This window comes from Vicia villosa, linkage group LG2 (genome assembly GCF_029867415.1).
Source record: "Vicia villosa cultivar HV-30 ecotype Madison, WI linkage group LG2, Vvil1.0, whole genome shotgun sequence".
NCBI lineage: Eukaryota > Viridiplantae > Streptophyta > Magnoliopsida > Fabales > Fabaceae > Vicia > Vicia villosa.
Genome location: NC_081181.1, coordinates 170,981,061 through 170,995,555, shown reverse-complemented (window position 1 = coordinate 170,995,555; position 14,495 = coordinate 170,981,061). Strand labels below are relative to the sequence as shown.

General features: G+C 32.7%; 1 protein-coding gene across 1 annotated transcript; it reads left to right on the top strand.

The window, feature by feature from the left end:
- The first annotated feature begins 9,570 nt into the window (after positions 1-9,570).
- On the top strand, positions 9,571-12,597 carry LOC131647425 (pre-rRNA-processing protein ESF2-like). Its single transcript, XM_058917313.1, has 7 exons — positions 9,571-10,034; positions 10,128-10,191; positions 10,316-10,383; positions 10,471-10,560; positions 10,642-10,772; positions 12,103-12,228; positions 12,335-12,597. Exons 1-7 carry the CDS (start codon positions 9,779-9,781, stop codon positions 12,350-12,352), a joined length of 753 nt encoding a protein of 250 aa, XP_058773296.1. The 5' UTR covers positions 9,571-9,778; the 3' UTR covers positions 12,353-12,597.
- The last annotated feature ends 1,898 nt before the right edge of the window (positions 12,598-14,495 follow it).

Genomic DNA, 14,495 nt, shown 5'->3' with positions numbered 1-14,495 from the left:
TTGCCTCTATCAATAACAAGCTCATTTTTAGGTGATCATTTCATGTGCTTAAGGATTCAAATAACATCTTCTCGATGGTTGTCACAGGGAGAATTGAGGAACTCAATTACTACAGTTACTGAAATAGATATATCGAATCTAGTCATTGTGAGATCATTAATTTTTTCCACAAGTCTTTGTATATAGGGTTTCCCTTATATATCCGCACGCACGTGTGCGCACATATACACACACAAAAATATGATATAAGTGAGTGTTTGTATAAATTCTCACATAACAATTGATTTAATTAATTTATAAGTCACAGTAACATATTTATCACATGTAAGCATTTTATTGGAAGTTTCTCTACCAAATCAACTTATTCTTTGTTAACTTTGGTGTCCAATCCACCTCAAATTCAGACAATGAATTGGTATTGAATTTAGAACCTTAAGTTACCTCAAAATATTCGTCATTTTGTTTGGATCATCATGCACGGGCCACTCATCACATTTCAACAAGTGTCTCTTGTTATAGATGTGGTGCAACTATTGAAACTATCTTACACACTCTTAGAAATTGTCCTAAGGTCATGTAAGTTTGGAACAATTTCAATTTTCCATCTCATATTCATTTTTATGAGAATGATATGTATAATTGGTTGAAAATTAACGCGGTTGTTAATCACAACTCTTTGTTTCTCAATTGTTGTTGGATGATTTGAAAATCTTGTAACGAAGAATCTTTTAAATGGAACTTGCTCTCTCTAGAATTTTGTTAGCCAAATAACTACCCTTAGGATAAAGAAAATGGTGGCGACTTTCAATTTTAAACTAGTTGCTACAGGTGGTTCTAATAAGGTATTAGCCCCTAGATTTGTTTCTTGGCACCCTCCCCAAGAGAATGTGATAAAGGTCAATGTAGATGGTAACTTCATTGGTAGTCCATGGTCATTCGACTTTGGTGGTCTTTTGAGAAACGTTTTTGGAGGTTAAATCACAAGTTTGATTTAAGTTGTGGTTTCAACTCTAATATTAATGTCGAACTTCAAGTCATTTTTCATGGTTTTGATATTGCTTGGAATCATGGTTTCATAAATGTGATTTGCGAGTCTGATTCTCAAATGACTCTTAAGTTTATTCAAAAGAGTGTGTCTTCTACCCATCCTCGTGCCCCTTTGGTGAATTTATTCAATCTCTTATTCATAAAGGACGGTAGCTTATCCTTCTTCACACCTAACATGAAGGAAATACTAGTGTTGATTAACTTCTTAAATTCACTTATTCAAAAACTGAGTATTTTCTATTTATCATTCTCCTTGTTTAATACTCCATAGACATGATTTAAGCTCGTCAACAGAATTAGTTACTTCCATTTGTTGCAATGATTGAATGGCATTAAAAAAACCCAAATCCAAAACATTCAAGTCAGGAGAGTTTGGAGGTTGACAAGTCAAGCGGATGTCAAATCCACCTTCCGAAGCCACTCGGCGAAATTCTTCATCATCTATAGAGACATGGGAAGGTGCATTATCTTATTGTATGTAAATTGTTTCAAATGCGTGGTCTCGCGGCCATTTTTCTTTGATGGCTGGTAGAACTTTATTAATTAAAAACATTCTACTAATCTCTTTATTGATAGAAGTTATCGGTTTTGTTTCAAGTGTTCCCGCGGCTCTATTAACACTTGACCTTCTTGCCGGTACGCTATTAACAAGAGGAAACACACCAATTTTTCCTGAAAATATCTCGTTACCTTCATTGTCAAATCTAGGCCTAGCAACTGCAGCTAAAAACATGACTTTACCGATGTAATTTTTGTTCTTGCACGTGCGATATGGGTCATCCTCATTTGCAAGAAGGTAGTAGTTCGTAGATTTCTTAGATATGTAAAACCATTTTTCGTCAATATGGACAATATTGTGCATGGATTTAAACTTCGGATCATGAGGAATGCTACTTTCCTCAAGCATAGAGAAACAAAATTTGAGTCGATCTTTCATATTATCGTCTTTCAAGTGTGGTTTTAATGCGCTTGAATGTCGACGCAAAACTCCTTCTTTTACATATCTAAACAACGATGTCTTGCAAATGCCCAACGCACGAGATAAAGATAGAAGATTTCTACGCTTAGATAATGAAATATCACGCATTTTCTCATAATCAATCTCAACTCTTTTTCGACCACAGTTTTTTGTTTTCTTATGACAAGCATCTCCAGTTTCACGCAGTTGTCTCCAAATTCGATAAATAACAGCGTTAGATACCGAAAATGAAGAAGCTACCCTGTTAACAATCCCTTTTTCAAGTTTTCCATTGTAACTTGAATGTAACAATAATGCAGAAATGGTTTTTCTTTGATTGTTGTTTGTTGAAGCGGTAAAGCGGCAAGCAACAAAAATTAGGAAGTATTACTCCGGGAAAAATTATCGTCTCCACAGGGATCAGTGCATTGAACTGCCGTTCAACAGTTTCCATAGTTATGAGTTTGGATTGAATGGGTTGAAAGTAAACAAGGAAAATATAACATATGAACATAAAATAAATTCATTCTTCAAATAGAAGAAACTATCAAGTATTGCATATAATCTACTCTTCACAAACTTAAACTTATTGACCAAATATACTCAACTTGTAACCTATCAATATTACCACATGTCAACAACACAACCCACAACATTATCTAAGTGACGATCTCTCAGACAACTAAACAACACATGAGAAATCCGAGCTTCCCGTAAATGTCGATCTCTCAGACAAACACGACCACTCAGACGCATTAAGCACTGACACTAAGTGATTATCAACCTAATCCATCTCTGCAATTAAGTTAATAGAAAATCATCCTAGATAAGCATTAGAGCCCTACATCTCTATAGCAACTCAAACACATAGCCACAAAGCAATAATCTAAGACAATAATCTATAAAAATATGAAAGCAAGATTTATATAACATAATAGTCAACAAATATACATGAGATCATAGTAGATCTACACAAAACCCACAAATGAAACCACAAAGAGAAGAAAAGAAGAAAAACCCAAAAAATCTCCCGGTTTGTCGGCTCCGATTGATGAAGGATTCAACCCCGGATCATCCATTTGACAGCTCCAATGTGTTTTCTAGCATCTTTCCACTCAAAAAATGCTATTGGATGGATTGGAGCTCTAAAATATCCAACCATCCTTGAAAAAATGATTTCCAACAGCTTTATTGCGTTTTCTGCCGACACTGCTTCGCCCGGCGACTAAAATGGTTCGCCCGGCGACTCCAGGCAGTAGCAAATCACATTTTTGGGTCAGTCGGGCTCGCCCGGCGAGCCTAATCCTTCGCCCGGCGAGTGACACCAGTAGCAGAAAAATTCTGCACTGTTTCGGCCATAACTTGAGAATCGTAACTCCGATTTGCGCCCGGTTCGAAGCATTGGAAAGCTTATTCCATGCTCTATCCAATAATGAATGAATAACAATTAAATTGATGATTTATTTTTATTTGATTTTGAGATTTATTCGATGATTAGTTGCTTCCGTTGCTCAAAATCGCGCGTTTGAAGCCATGTCTTCGACACTTTATTGCTCATGCTCCAAATACGCCTCAATACCTACAAAATGAATAGAAAACTATCAAATGATACATAAATGAATCAAAAACACAAGTATACACAAACTAAACGTATTTACATAAAAGTTGGGTTTATTCAACTGAAATTAACAACAAAAAGTCGATAAGTGCACTAAAAAGTATATGCAAAAATAGCTACAATTTGCACTTATCAAACTCTCCCCAACTTGAACTTGTTTGTCCCTAAACAAGAATCAACTAACTCAAGGAAACAAAAGCGATATTCAAGCAATTACGCAACAACAAGTTTTGAAACACGGACAAATGTATGACTCAAATGCAAAACGATACACACAAAGTAAATACTTACCACTAAACTACGACGATAACATAAACATGAAACAAACGCAAAGTACAAATAATATACCAAACATTCTAAAACAATACTAGTTCAAAAATGAATCACACCTAGTAAAATGAAATCATCGGTAGATGACAAACACACAAAATAAGGTAATTTCACTCATCCACAATCTTGCAAACAAAAGACTAAATTATGCAGTCATCCAAAAATTATGTTGAAAACACAAATGCAAGAATCACAAGGACTTTTCAAGGTTGTAATGTGGCTTGGTTAACAAACAAGGGATAATTCCTAAGGCTAATCGAAACAAAAATTTGCCCAAACCTAAGGGAGTGATCAACTCACAAAAGTTCAAATACAAAATTCCAATCAAACTTCCTCATCAACCCCTATTTCACACCAAAGCACCATACTTATTTGCACAATTATACAAACTCTTTTTTTTCTTTTTCAAAACTTTTCTCTTTTTTCTTTCTTTTTCTTTTCCTTTTTTTTTTCACATATTTTTTTTCTTTTCTTTCAACCTCATAGCAATCAACCAATAAGTACACAATCATTCTCTCCCCAACTTGAATTCAACCATAATATCAAAGTGTGAATACTCCCTACTTTCTAAGGCAAGGCAAAAATTCAAACCAAAAACCATGGGTGAGGGTTCAAGAAAACAAAGAAATCAACATCCATACAAAACTAAGAACCAAACACTCATAGACAAGCATTTAGCAAAAACAACATGGACATTGACAAAAAGCTTAAAGGGGTTACTAATGATCACACACTCACAAGGTGAATTGATAATTTGGCCAAGGTAGTTGTGCTCAAAATGAAACAAAAATGCCTTGATCACTTTCTTACATTTATACAATCAACACGAACAAAAGATTTAACATAATAAAATCCAGTTAAAACAAGAGTTGTGGTCTCCAGCATATGTGAACAATGGACAGCTACCTCACAAAAAGGATAGAAACTAAAGTGATTCACAAATGAACAAGTATACAAAAGAATGAATGACATAAAAATTGTAAAAAGCCTAAGTATCATGAATATGCTAAAGTCTAGAAAGCGATAAACACATACCTTGAACGTGAACAAAACTTTAACAAAATCATTACCATACACTCGCAAGTCGAAACGATCAAACTTGGAAAATCACCTCAAATTCCTCAAGCTACTCAAAACAAGCTCAAAGACAAACACACAACTATTAATATACACAAACTAAAAGACCGGATGAAATTGTCTAAACAAATTTAAAAGTGAAGATATGAAATTTAAGAACTGGTCCGATCTAAATTTTTTTAGACAATTGCATCACACTACCTAAACTAAACACAAACTAAAAAGAATAAACATGCGTGTTTTACGTCGTAAGCTCGACGCCTGTTATTAAAGAAAGTTCCTTCAAGTTACTTCCGTCTGGCTATTCCTAACAACACACAAGCAAACGTGAAAAGAACAAACAATGATATAACAAATTCACAACTATAAGTATAAATATAAACAAGTAAGACTATACAATATGTGTGATATATACAAAACTCAAAACAAAAGAAACTATTGCGATGCAAGTTCAATAAAACACCAATCCCCGGCAACGGCGCCATTTTGTTGGAGCGGTAAAGCGGCAAGCAACAAAAGTTTTGGAAGTATTACTCCAGGAAATTTATCGTCTCCACAGGGACTAGTGCATTGAACTGCCGTTCAACAGTTTCCATAGTTATGAGTTTGGATTGAATTTGTTAAAGATAAAAATGGAAAAGTAAATATTAACACAAAAAGAATTCATTCTTTAGAGAGAAGAAACTATCAAGTATTGCATATAATCTACTCTTCACAAACTTAAACTTATTGACCGAATATACTCAACTTGTAACCTATCAATATTACCACATGTCAACAACACAACCCACAACATTATCTAAGTGACGATCTCTCAGACACCTAAACAACACATGAGAAATCCGAGCTTCCCGTAAATGTCGATCTCTCAGACAAACACGACCACTCAGACGCATTAAGCACTGACACTAAGTGATTATCAACCTAATCCATCTCTGCAATTAAGTTAATAGAAAATCATCCTAGATAAGCATTAGAGCCCTACATCTCTATAGCAACTCAAACACATAGCCACAAAGCAATAATCTAAGACAATAATCTATAAAAATATGAAAGCAAGATTTATATAACATAATAGTCAACAAATATACATGAGATCATAGTAGATCTACACAAAACCCACAAATGAAACCACAAAGAGAAGAAAAGAAGAAAAACCCAAAAAATCTCCCGGTTTGTCGGCTCCGATTGATGAAGGATTCAACCCCGGATCATCCATTTCCCCCATGGAGTGGCTCTGGTCCAATTTTGATAGTTTAGAGGCTTAGGAAACACCATTGGGTGCGACGTCATGTGGATTGATCATGGATCTGTCTCAATTTCATTGTACCGGTGAGATCTTTCCGGTTCATCTTCTCTCTTCCCTTTGTTTCATTCCAATGGTTAGTGTTGTATGTATGTTTCTACTCTTATTGTATGTATATTTGTGGATCTTGGGATCGTTTATATATTCGCTTTACAAATCATCATTGTTGTTGTTCTTGATCTTTTTGCTTAAATGCTCTGGATTTGTGTTGTTGCAGACATGGACACCATAGATCTTGATTAGGAATGATAACTGTTAGTTTCTGGGTTGCAGACATGGATTTAGGACTAACAATCGTAGTGGGTATCGAGTCTAATGCCTCCGTGTTGTTTGTGTCGGTGGAGAAATCGCTGATGTGAATAGTACGGTTGAGCTTTCGTCGGTGTTGCAGACATGGACACCGATGTGGCATCTCGAGTGATGCCCGGTGATGTTGATGCGTATTGTGAGTGTCGAGCGATAGATCTTTAGATTTAAGTATTCGATGGGTAGAACGAAATGCAATTCCATAACTATTTCTCTTAGACTATTGAGATTGTTTATCTGCTTTTATTTACTTTTCCCGCATTTACTTTCCGCACCCAAATCATGAAACTTAGAACGCGAGATAGTCGAACGACAGTTTTTCTCAACCAATCTCTGTGGACTACGATACGATATAACCTATATCACCCGGTAATAAATAATACCTATTACTTTTTGCTTGCCGCTTTACCGCATCAACATTGTTCAGGAAGTGTCGTTTTCCTCCGGATGAATCTGTTTCATCATCGATGCAGTCTTCTAAAAAAAAGAAAATATAATCAATTTAATTAAAAGATTTTATATAAGAAAACGAAAAATTAGAATTGCAACAAAAAACGTGAATTTTATATAAGAAAATTAAAATGTAAAAAATCAATAAACTTGATGTAAAAAACAAACATAATCAATTTAATTAAAAGATTTTATATAAGGAAACAAAAATTATAATTGCAACAAAAAACATGAATTTTATATAAGGAAATTATGATGTAAAAAATCAATAAACTTAATGTAAAAAAACAAATCAATAATCTTCAAAAAAAAATTAATGTAAAAAATCTAAAAAATTAATGTACCTTCTTGGGATATTATTTGAGCGTTTTCTTCATCTTCTTCGCTAATACCTTCATCGTAAAATAAATCATTCATATTTGAAGGGTCAGTGTTATAATCATCAAACAATTCTCCATTTGTCGTGTTGTAATCCATCTCCAAGTTTGAAGAACAGTTCATGGAAGCTGCTACGTTTTCATCTGCAAAAAAATCTAAAGAGGACTGGTTGTAATTAGAGCTTGAAGAAGGATTCATGAAAGCTGTAATATTTTCATTATCAAAAAATTCTAAAGGTGATGTGTTGTAATCCATCACCAAGTTTGGAGAATGATTCATGGAGGTTGTTCTGTTTTCATCTTCAAAAGAATTTTGATTTGTTTGGTTGTTACTCATAATCAAACTTGAAGAAGGATATATGGAAGTTGTACTACTTTCATCATCTAAAAGTTCTGTAGGAGGTTTGTTTAAGTCAAAGTTTAGAGGCATGTTTATAATGGATGAGATACTATAGTCATGAACAAATAAGAGAGATGATAGTTAATTCATTCCAGTTTTCAATTTAAAGAATAAAGAAAGCGGCAAAACGAAAATTTTGAATGAAAATTTGGCAAACTTTTTTGAAAGAAGAAGGAAAAGAAAAGTTTCTGGCCACCTGAATAGAAAATGAAATGTGGAACAGTGTAAAGAACACCAATTAATGCCCTAATTATTATAAGAGCTCGTTTGGCCTAACTTTTAATCTACTTTTCTTCTCCTTATAAGGAGATGGAGGGCCAAACACATTTTTTATAAAGCTCTTATGAAAAAAAGTAACTTTTTTTTCAAGGCAAAAAATTAAATAAAAGGAGCTTGTAAAAAAGGCGTTGAAACCAACTTTTTCAGAGCTTAAAACATGTGGCCGCGGTTCGAATCCCAACGAAAGCATTTTCTTTAAAAAAATTGCGCTAGTGCAGTAAACGGCAATTTTTCAATTTTTTCTACAGTTCATAACATCTAGAGTTATGTTTTATTTTATTTTTTTCTTCTTCGGTTTACATCATCATTTTTGTAGATACTAGTTTTGTCCAACTTTTTATTCGTTTTGTATATTATATCTTATTTTATTGTATAATGATTTTCAATAATAATATTATTAAACTATACACTATATTATAGATGTTAATACAACAATTAATCAATACGCATTTTATATATATATATATATATATATATATATATATATATATATATATATATATATATATATATATAACTTTAGTGAAAAAAATAAAATTAAAAATAACTCTAAAGTTTAAAAAATAATCATAACCAAACGACTTTAACTTAATTTTAAAAGTTCTTATTTTTAACTTTAACTTTAAAGTAATTTTTAAGACTTAAAAAAGTCGGGCCAAACGAGCTCTAAGACTATGTACAATGGGGTGTTGAAATTTTTTTTCAACGGTTGAATTCATGCAATGATATGTTTAATAGCTTGTTTAATATGACGTGGATTACTTTGTGTTGAAAGAATTCAACATGTTGAATGAATGAGAGTGGGGGCCACATACAATATTTTGCAAAATCCTATTGGTTGTTGTGATTATTTGAATTTTTAGTGTGTTGTGAATGGTGGTAAAGTAGGGTGTTGAATTTTATTAAACAAAACTATTGTAGTGAGTAAAAGTTGAATGTGTGTTGAATTATTAGGTGGAAGAGAGAGAAGATGATGTGGAGTATAAAAAGTGAAAAAGTAGGGTGTTGAATTTGAAAACCATTGTAAATAGTCTAATGGTGGCTCATCATTATAAATATTTAAAAAAAAAAATACTAAAGGGTAATGGTGTAAATAGTTAACTCTTTTTTTAGAAGTTACACAATTATTTGACTTTTAATTGGGTTTATTGTTATGTGTGAAATGTGTTTTTTTTCCTTATAAAAGAGAATGGAGGGAGTATCTGTTTAGTAAGAATTCAATTCCAAAAACTTAATTTTTGATGATTTATTTTTTTTATTGATAAAAAAGGTAAGCATTTTCATGTGTTATGAATTAAAAAATTAAATGATTTGGTTATTAAATTTAGACTTTTGTATTTTTTTTATAATCAACTAATACTAAAAATTAATTTGTCAAAAAAACGTTAAATAAAAAAATCTGCAAAACGAGGTCGTTTCATTACTGTTTAGATTTTCTCCGTCTTATAAACCCTAAGTTAAATCTTCTTCTCTCGTTCCTCGACTCTACCCAGAACTCCGGCAACAACACCGTCGCAGCATTTCGGCTTCGCCACCTGCAATCCATCACAACTCACACACCTTCAACATCCACCTCCACCTCATTCTCCTTTTCAACCAATCAAACACAGAAGAAGCAGAAGAAAAAAGAATGGAGGCTCCAGAGGAAAATAACGAGATTGATGCGACAACGGTACCATCGAATGAAGAGAAGACGGAGTTGGAATCAAAACTGAAATTAAAGAAGAAATTGAAGATGAAGAAGAAGCTGGAGAAGGAAACGGAGAAAGCTCAAAAGCGCGGTGTTTGCTATTTGAGTCGTATTCCTCCTCATATGGATCATGTTAAGCTTCGACAGCTTCTATCTCAATTTGGGGATATTCAAAGAATTTTTCTCGCCCCTCAAGGTCACTCACTCTTCACACATAAAAACGTTTTCTTTTACTGCTTGGTTAGTTTTCTAATTGATTTTTATTTGTTTTTTTTTTTTAATTTAACAGCGTCTTCTGCTAGAGTGCAAATTAAGCGGGCACGTGCATCTCAAAACCAAGCTTATTCGGAAGGGTGGTTGTTTATTTTATTTGATTTTGAAATTGGACTGAATTAGCATCTGATTGAAGCTTTTAAGGTGATTTGTTTTTATGTTGGTGCCTTTTGATGATTGAATTTTTGCTTTGTTATTGTGTAGATGGGTTGAATTCGCCAATAAATTTGTTGCCAAGAGGGTTGCCAATAATTTAAATGGTGAACAGATAGGTATTTGTTTGGCTCTAGAATGTTTTTTCATGTATGTTTGCAATTGTTTGCCGTTGTTAGTTTTTGAATTATCTTGTGTTTGTCTAGGGGGAAGGAAGAGGTCATCTTTCTACTATGACCTTTGGAATATTAAGTACTTAAGCAAGTTCAAGTGGGATGATCTAACTGAAGAACTAGGTAATCACTTTATGATCAGTTATTGATTTAATTTATTGAGGAATAAGCAGCTCAAGCTAAAGGTAAATATGTTTGTTACAGCCTTCAAGAGAGCTACTCGGGAGCAAAAAGTGGCATTGGAACTTTCTGCTGCCAAGAAAGAGAGGGATTTCTATAAGTCCCAAGTTGATCAGTCACGTGCTTCGAATGCTATTGAGGAGAGGTTAAAGAAGGTACATATCTGTTTGTCTCTGCGCTTGTCCCAAACATAACACTAAATAAGTTATCATGCCATCACTTAATTCAATTTCAATATGTCCCCGTTAAGAAAATAAATTGGTAGCTCTCTCTACTCCATATCTGTTGATTTCCTTGGTTAATACAGCATTTTTTTTACTACCTTTGGCGTTGGTTCGGTGATATAAAAAAATAGAATTGTAACAGTGGTTTTCATTAAAGAAATAACTTATGTGTATTTTTTAAAATCAATTATTAACTTGAAATTATCCATAGGAAAAGTTATCCAGTAATTGGAACTTGAAATTAGCAAGTGATGACTTTCATTGACTTTCTTTTTTGCCCACTCACCACATTCTTTCTGTATAAATCACCACAAGCAAAACCTTTATATTTCCTAGATCTGTGACTTCACAGTCCACAGAACACTAATGTATCATAAAATTTTGATCCCTTTTTATTGTATGGTTCACGGCACATGTATAATATTTTTCAGTTGTATAAAAAGAAAATACATTTCTTCCTCTCTTTTACCTCAGTCCACAAAACTCAATCATCCAGTAACTAAACCCATTTTTGGAAACCCGAACACCAAACAAACAGTAAAACAGAGAAAAAACTAGAGGGAGGAACATCATTTAAACCTCCACCAGCCACCTCAACTCAAAAAATAAAATTAGGAAGAAGAAAATAGAAAGGGATACGACTCCCTCGCCACCTCCGAATAATGGTCGGCATGCGTCCCCTTTCCTTCGTGCCATCCACTGAGCACGTGTCCTCTCATCATCGCCGTTTCACTTCTCGTCAGCCACCACACCTCTTGTCGCAAAGAGAGTTTCTGCCTCTCATCCATTTGTTGCGATGTTCAACATCTGACAAGTTCTCTGTTGACACCTACAAGATCTACGTAGCATCCAACCTATGTAGATGGGAAGGGTAGCCGTTCCCAAATATTTAACTCAGGCTGTGCGTGTTTGGTCCTGAGGAGGAAAAAATGGTGGAGAAGAGGGGATAAATTTGGTGGAACTCTTTCATCTAAAGATTCAAAGATGATCTTGCATGGTGCAAGACCATCTCTAGTTGTGCATTGTTGCTAACGCTTGTTTTAGAATATAAAAATATTGTTAATTTTTTCCTTAAATCCACAAGCACATGTGATTATTTACTTCTTTTTGCTTATGCTTTCATCACGCTGGCTCACATAACATGCTTCACAAACATTTTGATTAGAAGTAAATTTAATAATCTTTTTATCTGTACTTTTAAAATTTCATTAAGTATTATCTAGTATGTATATTGATGAATCACTTCATTTGGCTTGTACAGAAGCAGAAGGTTCAACAAGACTCAGTACAAGTGGAAAAAGTGATTAGGCATTTCCCTCAAACAAAACCTATTGCTGCTGATGCTAAACAAAGTAAAACTGAACTGTCGAATGATTTTCTAGATACAGTAAGTATCAATTTCATTATTGATTGTCTCATTTTGTTTTGTTGTTCTGTGATTTTTTATTTTTCATTAGATTTTAATTGAAGATTCTCGGCTTTGACCCTTGCAGGTATTTGGTGGCTCGTAATGCATGTATTTATTCATTTGCAGTTTATCTAGAAAATATTTTTACTTTTTTATTCAGGTTTTGAAACTGGAAATCAAAGTATTATGTATACATAATAGGCAATTAACTTGAGTTGAAAATTTTAAATTGGGCAAAACTTGGTTTTCCATGCATTGATATGCCCCTATTACAAAATATCAAGTTTTGAACTGTAAACTTTAAATCTTTTGTTGTTGAACAATATGAATACTTCGATTCCAATATAATGTTATTTGATTTTGAATATATCATTCTTGTTTTTGCCTTTTCGCTCTTAAAAAAGTCTTGTTTTTTTTTATAAACTAGGTCTTGTCTGAACTGTGTTTTTAATAATTTTATTACTTAGAATACGTGTTTTTAACATTTTTATTACTTAAAATGTGTTTTAATACTTTGATTCCAATATATGAGTTATTATAGAATTTTTTTGCTTTTAAAGTCGTGTGCTAATAACTTTATAAAAAAATAAAAGAGTGTTTCAGTCTACCTTATGTATGCTCAAATTTGCAAAAGTATATATTAGAGTATATCACTAACAATGTAATTTATTTTTGAAAAGTGTAATCTTGCAGCTGTATTAAATTATTAATGCTAGATCTAACTTGTGCATCTATGCACACTATTAGAATCAATTATGAGAATGATATGCACATTCTAGAATTCTAGATTCAGTTAGATCTAACCTGCGCACATAATTATAGTTAGTTAGGGAACAATTCACACTAACATAGGATTAGCTTCCTATAGGAGTAATTATATAAATAACTAGTGAAAAACAAAATATTCTAAAAGAAAAATAGTTATGAAGATCACACATGTGTCAAACTAAACCTTAAGTTCATTCAGTGGCGTTAAAGCAATCAAATGCTTTTTTCGTGGTTTCAATCCATACTATCTCCTCTTTCGTGGTTTTAATCCATACTCTCTACCGAAATTATCGTCTGTGTTCTTGGGTGTGCTCATTTTTATGAGCTAGGGGTAAACTTCTATCCTATTATTATTAAAAGAATTACAATCCACTTCTCTTGCAAATCATTTTGTGCATGAATATCTACTGCATATATGTATCCTCATTGATAATCTAGCATCAATTGAATATAATATGATGAATAAAAATGATAAATTACAATGAATATAATTAGGGGTGTGCATGGTTGGTTATTTTCAAAAATTAAATCATAACCATTTTAAAATCATTTAAATGGTTTGGATTTATAACTATAACCACATTTTAATCAAAACTGGTTATAAATTTGGTTATGATTATATAACCGGTTTTTTAAAAAAATCCAGTTTTGCGAAAATATTTTTTTTCAAAAAAAATTAATATTTTGAGAATTAAAATATTTGGATTTGGATAATAACCGGATTATAACCGAATCCAAAATAATTTAATCGGTTAATAACCATTTAATTATATCCGGATTATATGAATGGATAACTAAACCATTAATAACTAAACCGGTTAATAACCATTCAATTATATCCGGATATTTAAAAGTGGTTTAGGTTTGGTTATGGATTTGGACATCAAAATCGGATATTTTGCACATCCCTAAATATAATTGATCATTTAATCTAATTATTTTTAAAAATATTTATAATTAATTAAAACCTTTAGATTAATGAAAATCAAAAATTAAAATTTGGAGTAATTGTTTTAAACTTACTCCTCGAGTAAGAATCTCTCTCTCTGAACCTAAGTAACCCGTCATATATTCATCATTTTACAATCTAGCAGTTACTAAAGGGCAATTCTATGGTGAAGTTGCCATTTTAGCTTCACAGGAAAAAGTTACAATTCTAGCCAATCACAAGTGTCCTTTAAGCCACATAGATTCAACTTACTAATTTAAGTCAAACCTTAAAATGCCACATTGGATCAACTTAAATGAAATGTTATACTTGTGAACATTGCAATTAAGTCCTAATATATTTGAAACTAAACCCCTAATAACATTTCAATTGTTTTTTTTTGAAATATTTCACAATTCAAAATTAATGAATTAGTATTTTTCACAAAACTTCATCTTCTTCAACGAGTTCATATTCATCTTCATTCTCTAACCAACAACAACTTTTCACCGCCACCACCGTACGTTTGCAAAGCTTTTTACCACCACCG

What these genes read in the sequence shown, in the direction of transcription:
- LOC131647425 (XM_058917313.1), top strand. Translation starts at nt 9,779, where the DNA reads ATGGAGGCTCCAGAGGAAAATAACGAGATTGATGCGACAACGGTACCA. An exon ending in TTTAAATGGTGAACAGATAG is followed by an intron (nt 10,384 to 10,470) that starts GTATTTGTTTGG and finishes GTGTTTGTCTAG; the next exon opens with GGGGAAGGAAGAGGTCATCT. An exon ending in TGATCTAACTGAAGAACTAG is followed by an intron (nt 10,561 to 10,641) that starts GTAATCACTTTA and finishes TGTTTGTTACAG; the next exon opens with CCTTCAAGAGAGCTACTCGG.